Source organism: Dermacentor andersoni, unplaced genomic scaffold, assembly GCF_023375885.2.
Source record: "Dermacentor andersoni unplaced genomic scaffold, qqDerAnde1_hic_scaffold ctg00000039.1, whole genome shotgun sequence".
NCBI lineage: Eukaryota > Metazoa > Arthropoda > Arachnida > Ixodida > Ixodidae > Dermacentor > Dermacentor andersoni.
In genome coordinates, this window is record NW_027314752.1 from 17667889 (window position 1) to 17678911 (window position 11023).

At 44.1% G+C, this 11023-nt stretch overlaps 1 protein-coding gene across 1 annotated transcript; it reads right to left on the bottom strand.

Moving 5' to 3' along the window:
- Window positions 1-3730: 3730 nt before the first annotated feature.
- Window positions 3731-4598, bottom strand: LOC126528043 (uncharacterized). The gene has a single exon (XM_050175901.3). It carries the CDS (start codon window positions 4403-4405, stop codon window positions 3731-3733), a length of 675 nt encoding a protein of 224 aa, XP_050031858.1. The 5' UTR covers window positions 4406-4598.
- Window positions 4599-11023: the final 6425 nt, after the last annotated feature.

An 11023-nucleotide genomic window follows, 5' to 3' on the forward strand; every position in this document is an offset into this window, starting at 1 on the left:
TTCCAACGTAACAAAAGGCTTATTAGGGATGATGTCAGGGGATCTTTTACATCAATATTAGGTTTGCTATAACATCACTAAAGCTTGGTATATAAGCATTTTGCTTATTTTTTTGCTCTCTCAATAGGAACAGAACTAAGAAAGAACGTGTGACTTCATGTTCAGCAACAGAAAGCCATTGCCAAGTTAACTCAATACATAAAAAAAATTGTATGTGCAATCCGAGAAAGCACTCCTAGAAAGTTTGGGGACATCTGCAGTTTGAGTGCTTTTACTGATGTTCAGTGCACTCCACTGTTAAAGGGAACAATGAAATGTGCGGCCCTTGCTTGGCTGGCAACCTAGCTGCATGTGGCTGCGGAAGCAATCTTAGTGCACTGCACAGGCATGTCGAAAGGGGTGAGAGCTAACAACTATAAGTTACCTGCTCCAAATATAGGTGAATGTACTGCTTCTAGAAAAGAAAATCTGGACATGCTCCGCGCTAAGTTTTCCTTTAACAGTGGACCCCTCTGTACAGTGAGCAAGAAAATGCAAACACGGTAGCATGCTGTAGCACACAAAAAATTAGCATTATGTCACTATTAAAACACATTTGCGTGTAAACAGCTGAGTCGTGCAGTGGCTAGAGCAATTCGTGATGCAACCCCGAACCATAACAGACACTCGAATTACAGACTAGGAATCACAGGCAATGCATTTGTCTATGTGGCATTCTATGCATTTAATTTTTGGGTCACTGCATTATGCGATGCGACTGTGATATCGTAAATATAATTGTGATATCAGAAACTCATCCTGGGGAATAACAGTAGTCATTTATCGTTTAAGTTCCATGCCCAGCTTTCTACAAGGGTATCCAATCATGTTCGTATTTGCATTTTGTGTTAATTCACATGGGCTTCCATTGATACACTGATAAGTGCAAAGACACCGTGTTAGATGCTCTCATTTTTTTGTCTACTGCTTATGTGGTCATGTCTGTGAGATATTTGGCTGATACTGTGATACTGTGGTAGCCAGGCAATTGCTGATCATTACAGCAGGCGTAAAAAATTGAGTTTTACGTGCCGAAACCACTTTCTGATTATGAGGCACGCCTAGAGTAGGCGTCTGTAATTTTCAATATTTTTTTTCGTTTTCGGCTGGTGTTTGTTTTGTGATATAACTGGTATGCCAACTAGCACGACTGTGTTGGGAAGACGAACAAGTGCCTCATGTAATTAAATTTTTGGCTGACTTGTGTTCTGTGAAGCAATTGTGATATGACAATGCTATAACTGTGATATCAGAAAGTCATCTCAGGGAATGACAGTAGTCACTTGTGGTTTATAGTCCATGCCTAGCTTTCTACGTGGGTATCCAATTATGCTTGTATGTACCTTTCGTGTTAACTCACATGGGCTTCAAATGATACAACGATAAGTGCAAAGATGCTTTCAAGATGCTTTCATTTTTTGTCTACTGCTTATGTGCTCATGTTTGTGGGATATTTGGCTGACATTGTGATACTATGGTATCCAGACAACTGCTGCTCATTACAGTAGGCGTCTGTAGTTATCAACTTTTTTTTCATTTTCGGCTGGTGTTTGTTTTGTGATATAGTTGGTATGGCACTAGCACGACTGTGTTGTGAAGGCAAACAAGTGCCTCATGTAATTAAACTTTTGGCTGACTGTTTTTGTGAAGCAATTGTGATGTTAGAATGCTATAACTGTGTTATCAGAAAGTCATCCCAGGGAATGACAGTAGTCACTTGTGGTTTATGTTCCATGCCCAGCTTTCTACGTGGGTATCCAATCATGCGTGTATGTGCATTTCGTGTTACCTTGCATGGGCTTCCATTGATACAAGGATGATAATTGCAAACGCACCATGTTACAAAGATGTTCTCATTCTTTTGTCTGCTGCTCATGTGGTTATGTTTGTGGTATATTTGGCTGTTACTGCAATACTAATATTAGGGCAGCCAGACAACTGTGGCACAGTACAGCAGGCATATGTAGTCTTACTTGTTTCGTTTCTGGCTGTTGTTTGTTTTGTAATTGGCATTAACTGGCATTACTGTGTTGTGAAGACAAACAAGTGCCTCATCCAGTTGAATTTTTAGTTAGCTGCACACTTTAACACCTCTGTGATAGTGTAAGGGATTATATCAGAATGACACCAGAAAAAGTTTCCATGAACAGTTCCTTTCTGGTTTGGCAATTGCTTCGCTTGCTTCTGGCACTCGGGCCGTTTGTTTCCTGTGACATATAGTGTTTCTGCTATTGTGGTAGAGAAACAATGCAATTTTCAGGAGCACTACATTTTCTAGTTCTGATGTATTGCCGTCTATTTTGTCCAACTGTTATACTAAAACAAAAATATGCTGCAAACATTACTGTGATATGTAGTGATGTAACTGCATTATGAAACAGGACAACAGTGAAGAATGCAGGCACACTGTTTTACGCGCGTTGCATTTCTCATAAAATGCACAAATTGAGATTGGAATTATTGAAATAAATGCAAGAGTCGTGCATTTCTGGTGCTCAGGAAAACTAAAAGTGGTGCTTCTTGACAAGAAGCAGAAAATCTGTTCTTCCAGTTTGCTTTACTAACCTATTAGTAGTGGGCAGTTATGAAATAAAACTAGTTAAAAGGTAGCAATTGGAAAAGGTAAAAGTAATATTCTTGCATGCATATTATTTTTCAAAGCATACACCATGAGTACTGCATTTAAAGGCCTTCAGCTGCTGAAGCAGTTTTATAGCAGCTACAAAAATTAGGTGGTCGCACATCGAAAAGTATGCCACGAAGCAAAGGCTGAAAGGCAGTCCATGCTAGATGGTGTTTACTGTATACTAGTATCTTGTTGTACACATTCTGCAAGTTCGTAGCCCATTTTGTTGACAAGGTCACTGCATTATTGTATCTTTAAAACATAAGGAGAGGTTGCTACCAGAATGTGCCATACCATGAAGTCTTTTTTTACATGAACAAGTGTGCTGCTTTCTGCCATTAATGTAACTGGCCAAGGTCTTTTTTACAGGGTTGACAGCGCATGTTATTGGTCCTGCTCTTCCTTTCGTATTCTTGGCAGGGAATAAAAATATTTCCAAGCTAGCAGTAGTACTTACTATGCCAAATTCAATGAACAACCTGAAAGCTGGTCACTTTTGGTACTTATCTGTGCATATGTACTGCTACAACAACAATACAGTATGACAGACATTTCCGTGTGTGCCTGTATAAGCCTAAATGACTACAGTCTCCACAACACTTGCGCCGAATGGCTCTCTTAAAAAAGAAATGCTTTTTTTACTACCCTAAATCATACAAACTAGAACTACGGACACTGCTGATGGTATTTTGTGGATTTTTGGTGTTTGAGGACCAGAAATTTTCCTTCCACTCAGACTATCCACACTGTAAGTGTGCACATTGACAAAAACTTGACACTTTGAACGGCTGCTTGGATAGATTTTTTTATTTTTAGACAATTCGTTCATCACATTTGTTAAATATCTCACTTTGCCTGGCAACTTGCAAAGCTAATTGGTAAGAGCCAGTAATCGCTGCAGAATTACTTCGGAGAGAGTTAACCTAATAAATACGCGCACCGACATTATCAGTGGAAAAGGAACTTGTTGTTACTGAACAATGGCCTTGAGAGATTCACAGTTCCAGTAATTATTTTGAATATGCTGTCAATGTATGGCACAAAATCGAGATCAAACCGATTTTTTTAAATGCGGTACAGTTTCATCCTTTGAATAGCCCTCTCCACATGTACTCGGGCAATTGCTATGGAATGGTTTCTCCTAGCTTCCTCTGCAGTGAGCTGTTTTTCCATAAGGAATGGAGGTCTGATCATTTTGATATTTTTTTCTTTACAAAGTTCACCGATTAGGAAGCCTTTATCTACCATCACACTGTCAACATGGGGAATACACTTGTCAAGAACTCTGCACTCCTTTGTGATGTATGTGTCAGGTGCTTTCCCTCCATATGCCTTACTTACATAGCTAATTAAGCCTCCTGGTGTCTCACACACCAGGACCTTTGCAGTGTACGTGCGCTTATAGTGGCTGTATGTTAGGAGCCTTGACACTAGGTCTTTTGGGCGCTCAATTTCTAATTCAGTGCAGTCAAGCACCATCCTCGTGTCTTTGTATTCTTTGAAATACATTGTGAGACAGTTCACAACTGCAGTCTTCGTTGGCCAGAAAATTGCATGCTCAAGAATGCTTGCTAGAATTACAATTGAATCCTTGAAAATGTTCGACACAGTTGTACGGTGGACACTAAACAACACCGCCAACAGAGAAAATGTTAAGTCATGATAGAGCTTCATGTATGTGAGGAGCACAGCATCATCATCACTTAAGGATAAGCTTCGCGTTCCTTGACGCAACCGCATTTCTGTGTAAAGTTCTGTTATGTTGTAGAACAACCCGAAAGAGCCTATGCCTGTGAGGACAACAAGACCATGCTCATCGGGCACTTTTGCAATTGTGATAAGCTGTTCTCTTGCAAAAAGGTTGTTTCTGGTGTCGACCTGAATTCCAATTTCTTTAGACAGCTCCTCAGCCTCGGCATTTATCTCTGAAAAAAAGAAAGGACAAATTGAGCGTAACAATAACATAAATTATAGCAGTCTCAAGTATTAATTAGTATTCCGAACAGCCGTAAAAGTGATGCACTGTTTGCTGGATACCTTCTGATATTATAGTGCAATCACCTGGACTCGCAGCCAGAGCTTCTGGAGGATGGAAATCTAAAATAAAATGAAACCAACTAAAAAGAGCAAAGTACTCTACACTACAGTTAATGACGTGGGTGCCCGAATGCAACACAAATTTGGCACATCAAATTTAGTGTTACTTAAAGGATAAACATACCATCGCAGTCTAGCGGTTCACTCTCTTCGGCCAGTGGTGCATCAAGTTCCAACAACGCGCTGCTCGAGCTTTCCTCTGCGCCTTCTTGGTATTTTTCGCCAGCATCAGTGCAAATGGAAGATGTCTGTGGCAGCTGGTAAGAGCGTATGGGAATACCTCTTTCCCCTGAAATTGAAATCCAAGCTTTTCTGTGCATTTTATTAATACATAACATTATTGCCACTTCCGACCGCGATTGAGGCCGGTCGGGATCAAAATTATCGATCACGATTGACTCCCTTCGGTAGCTTGCGCCAGGGGCCAATCGCGATCGATAATTTCGATTCCGATCAGGCTGGATGGCGGTAGAAAGTGCCCAATGTGGCACACGTTTAAGATAGCTGAGGAGCTCTTTTAATACGTATACAGTAATGACTCGTTGCTACAGTGAATTAAACAACGGAGGAAGCACTCGTGCGGGTACATATACGCGATCAACATTGCTTCTGCATAATCAAACGCGGGCGATAGGAGTTCCGCCGTGAGTCAATGTGTTACCCTGCTCCTCCTACACCGAGCAACGCCGGAGCAAGCGACAGCACATTTCGCCTATTCTGGCTATCACAGATCGTTTTCGATTATTTCTGTCATCCACATATATGATTAAACGACTTGTTATTGCTAACAGCGCAGAGAATCAATATCGGTACACTTACGCCGCCTTATCGCCGCTTGCACAGGCGGCCGCCTCGCATCGTGTGCACGTACAGGTAGGTTGACGGACGGAACTGCTTCCGGCGACAACTTTCGGTACTTGTAGCCTGGTAATAAAGTGACAGACACGTTGACTGCATGCAAAGAACCGAAAAGTTCACCCGAAATGGCCTCACCTAGCGTCTTGTATACGGGATATACAAAATCCTCTTCTCTGAAGTGCTTGCTGCAGACGACGGCGTGTTTTGACGGCAGCTTGCCCATTCTTATCTTTATTAACCAAACTTTCTTAAGCTTCGTCGACTTCGGATAGAAGTGAAAACTTACACCATCGTCCTTGCGAGATTTACATTGCGGAACTGAGCAGTAAGTCACCATCGTATCGCACAAAAGCGGGCGCGGGCGGTGCAGATGTAGGAGATCGTCGGCGGCGTAGCAGGCAAGTCCTTGCCGTGGCGTCACATCGCTGCGATTGCAGCGGCGCCAGTGTTCGTTCTCGGGGCTAATAGGAGTGAATTTTTTCTCCCCCCTTACATTTATACATTAAATTCATTCGACGATGTCGCCAACTCTTTGGTATTCGTCTTTGTTTTAGACTGTGGTCTACTCCTTTAAACAAAGCTTCCTTACTTTGTGGCCCTAGTTCATTATTCAGTTTAACGGGTACCTCATCTAGCCTTGTGGCTGTGCGCTTCGGAATTTTCCCTTCAGCTCTCGTCAAGTTGAAGTTTGCCGGCAGAAGCTCCTTTCCTGCCTTGTTCTCTTGCATGCCCATTTATTCCGCAAGTACAACCTCGTCATTGCCTTGAAAAGATTCGGCTTTTATTTTTGATGTTATTTATATCCGCGTACTCTTCCAGTTTGTTTCCATCTTTGTCTAGGATATGTTCTGGTATTATTGTGTTCTTGCTGCCTAATAATATTATGTGGCTCCAGAATATTCTAGGTGCGGCCTTCTTTTTCTCACGTATTTCTGACAACCAACGTTCTTTTTCACTGTTCAAATTTGTTTGCCCCTTTATTCGAACGATAGATTCTTTCTCCCGGAATATTTCCCATTTTCTTGCTACTTCATCCTACGGCAACTGCTTTCTTTTGCTGCCTGTGCTGTCGGGAACCTTCCTGGTATTCGGCGACCGCTTTTCGGATCTGACGGTACCTCCAGATTTTTGCGTTCAGTTTTCCTTTCCAACGAACATTTCTCTTTCCGTATTTCTGTCCTTATTACACTTTGAAGCTTACTGTATACCCACACTTTCATTGGCCATTCGCTAATTTATTCCTCAGCTCTAGTGACTATATTTGTTATTTGTTCAGCGTCAAAATTTGGATGGGCCATTTTGCACTCTTTGCTCTCTTCATACATATCCATATATTCAAAAACCAACTACATATCCAACTACATATCCCCTATTCAAAATTATGCGTTTATGGTCATTCCGTATGCTACTGTACCCTTGCTCATCAATGTCCATTTCTCTCAACTTTTCATGAATTCCTTCTGTCATCAGAGAGTAAAATGTGATCGATTCCCGGTTTCGCACATGCCACATGACTTGCCATTCACACTTAGGCCCTGTATTCACGATAACGATGTACGTCGTTCACAAAGATGTGGCCCTGACTTCCCGCTGCTGTCGGTATAGCCATCTAGATCCTCTATGTGGGCATTCATGTCACGTAACATGATAATTTCAGCCTCATTCCCCCCGAACTCCTTAATACCAGCACTTAGACATTGCACTAACTGTCGATTCTTCTCTGTGCAAATATTTGAGGGCCAGAAATACATTACGCCAAGCCAAGTTTTATTTCCATTAATTGTAGCTGATAACCAAAGGTGCTCTTGAAATTTTGAACTTACTGTTTTTCAGTTGGCTCCCTGATGGATGAGCATTCCGACTCCTCCTCGCTTTCTTTCCGATTTAGTTCAGCTACACCCTTCCCAAACATAATTCTGAATCGCTGCTGGCTCTTCAGAGTCTCTAATGTGTGCTTCTGTAAGTGCACCCACATCTATTTGTTCCATATTTATTTCCTCCTCAATCTCTACCCAGTTTTCCTTTCTTCTGCCGCCCTGCATGATTATGTAGCCTATTGCATTGCGAGCTCTCTTTCTTGCTTTCCTCCTTTTTCTGTTACTGACGGTGATCCTATTGTCAGGTTCCCCTAGGGGTCCTTCTTCATTAGAACCTCCACGAGCCTCTTAAGCGCCCATGGGCCCCCTAAAGATGCAACCGGGCAACTAGCAAGTCGCCAGCCCCCTTCTCGTTCAAGCCTGTTCTTGAAGTGGATCCCGTCTCGTACCAAACCACCACACCTTCTCACTTCGCTGCTTACGTCGACAACCTCGAAACCTTCCTCTTAGCTGATTGTCCGTTTAGCCTCATTCGCAGCCGCTACGGTTGTTTGTACGTGACTATCACGTAAAGGCGCCTCCAGCACCGTGCACACCACGGTCTGCACAAGAAGCAACGGCTCTCGCAAGTCGTCTGCCTTCTTCGCCAAGAGCTGGGCCAGACCTGTCCCGTTTTTGTTTACAATGCCATTAAGCCCTCCTGCAACTGCACCAAGGTTGCGTCCGTGGGCATTTCCCGCGTGATTTGTTTTTGCTCGCTTCATGACAGAATCTAGTGTCCGCCTTGGAAACGTCGCTACCGTCACACTTTTATAGCCTTTCGCCCTCTCCAGAATTGCTTCTGAGCACCTAGCCAGGTTTTAGTTGCTGATGATAATCACCATTTCTCTCTCTCATACTACCGAGGCCTTTCCCTGTTTGTCTTTGTTAACCTTTTCCGTGTGATCCGGAATTTACGAGGGGAATTGACCCGCGCGTTCCTGATTTTCATTCATGGTGGCGGCCTCAAGGTTGGTGCAGCTCTTTCCGGCTACCCCCTCCCGAGGTTGCATGCATTCCACGTGGTTTGCGACCACTCCCTGCGCTGTCACGTCGGGCGAGTGCGTTCTATTCTCACGACGACTCTCGTGACAATGGTGGTCCTGTTTATCTTTTCCTCGGCTGCTTGATGTCTTTCGACCCACCGCCGTCGACGCATCACGCTCCATATTTAGCTAATTTGTGAGTTGGTGGACCTGTTTCACAAGCTCATGCTGGGAGAGAGAGAGAAAACATTTATTTGTCATCAGATTGGGCGACTTCCCCGCAGGGTGGAGCCCTTAGTTCAGGGCCCCATTGGCCCACGCCACTCCACGTGCCCGCCGGATCAGCCGTCGCTGCTCTTGCGGGTCTGAGCTGGTCACCGCAGTCTCCCAGGAGAAAGGTGAAGGAATACGGGAGTAGCCCGGAGGATGTGGGCACTCCCAGGTGCAATGATATATTGTGGGCTTTGCTCCACAATAGGGACAGTATGAGGGATATTGTGTGGGGTGGAAGAGGTGAAGATAAAAGAGGCAGAAAATGAATTAGTTTGAAGCTGTCGCCACGCAACGGCATCTTCTCGATTAAGGTAATTATGTGGTGCAGGGAAGTGTCTCCTGGTATCTCTGTAATATTGTAGAGTTTCAGTGTAGTTCAGTGGTTCTGTTGGTGCGTCGTCTGGGTTGGACAGCTCTTCCAATGGCGCCCGGTTAGCGAGCTCTCGGGCTACCGCATTAGCGCGTTCATTACCATGTAGAGAGGCGTGTCCAGGCGTCCAGACGATACGCACCCTGTGTAACGCAGTGGGGTGTAATGATGTAAGGATGCGGTGTGTGTAGGGTGTCACCCTCCCTTGTGCCAAAGTCCTGCAGGCGGTCTGAGAATCAGTGACCACTGTGATAGGTCGATCCGGTGCCGGCATGGTTGAAGCGTGTACGATGGCTAGGGCAATAGCAGCCTCTTCAGCCGTGCAACTGTCCACGGTGTTGAGCGTGGCCGAAGCTCTCAGAATGTCTGCACTATCTAGTACAACTAGACATAGGGCACGTTTCCGTGGGTAGCGGGCCACGTCGGTGTATAGGACTGGAGTGTTTGATGTCTCATCGCCAAATAGGCGAGCCAGGGCTTGTGCTCTTGCCTTTCGTCGACCTTTATGACGGTCAGGGTGCATATTCCGGGGAATTGGGGCCACGTGAATTTTGTTGCGAATGCTAAGCGGAAGAAGTGTGCGGTTTTCCTGTTGTGGTTCTCTTGGTGTTTGGTATCCTAGCCGGGATAGAATGTGGCACCCTTGCATTGTTCTTTGCAGACGTTGCAATTGGCTGTTCAGATGACCTTCAACTAGTTCGCGGATGGTGTTGTGCACCCCCATTCGTAGTAGCAGCTGCGTAGACGCATGTTGGGGTAGTCCGAGCGCTGCCACTAGTGCCGTACGGAGGAGGGTGTCCATCTGCTGCATCTCAGTCTGAGTCAGATTATGATAGGGGAAGTGGTAGGTTAATCGGATAATTATGAGGGCTTGCACAATTTGGAGTACGTCTTTTTCTTTCAGTCCTTGTAGGCGGTTTGTAACGCGCCTGCATTGCTAGCCTGTATATTAGCGAGGTAATGGTCAACGGTCTATACGAGTGAATTCTGTATTTCTCCCCCTTACCTTTATAAATTAAATTCATTCTACTTTGCCGCCAGCTGTCTGGTATTCATCTATCTTTTAAAGTTTTTTCCACTGCTTTCACTAGAGGTTCCTTACTTTTTGGTCCTACTTGTTTTATCAGGCTAACGGGAACCTTGTCTAGCCCTGTGGCTGTGGGCTTAGGAATTTTCTCTTCCGCTTTCTTCCAGTTTAAATTTGTCAGCACCAGCTCCTTTTCCAATTGGGTCTCTTTCATGCACTTTTGATCAAGTACAACCTCGTCATTGCCAAGGAAAGATTCGGCTGTTGCTTTTCGGATGTAATTTATTGCCGCTTCTCCCTCCAGTCTGTTTTCATCTTCGTCTAGGATATGTTGTATTGTCGTTGAAATCCTGCCTAATAATTTTATGCGGTTCCAAAATATTCTAGGTGCGGCCTTCTTTTTCTCACGTATTTCTGACAACCAACGTTCACTTTCACCTTTTAATTTTGCTTGCACCAGTATTTGAACCATAGAATTTTCTCCCGGTATATTTCCCATTTACTGGTTACTTCATGCTGTGGCAAGTGCGCCTTCTTTGCCTGCCTGTGCTCTCGAGATGTTTTCTGTCATTCGGAGATCGCTTCTCGTATCTGCTTCTTCCACCATCTTTTCGGTTTTTTTTTTGTTCGAACGAACATGTTGTTTAGCTTTCCGCATTTCTGTGGTTATTACACGTAGAAGCTGACCATATTCACACTCTTTACTTGGCCATTTCCCAAGTGCTTCCTCAACTCTAGTGACTGTATTTGCTATTTGTTCAGCGTTCAAACTTAGACTGGACATTTTCCTCTTCTTGCTCTCTTTCCCAACCACATATCGCATATTCAAAATGATGCGTTTACGGTCACTTCCTAGGCTGTTAAACCCTTCCTCATCGATGGCAATTTCTG

What these genes read in the sequence shown, in the direction of transcription:
- LOC126528043 (XM_050175901.3), bottom strand. Translation starts at nt 4,405, where the DNA reads ATGCGGTTGCGTCAAGGAACGCGAAGCTTATCCTTAAGTGATGATGAT.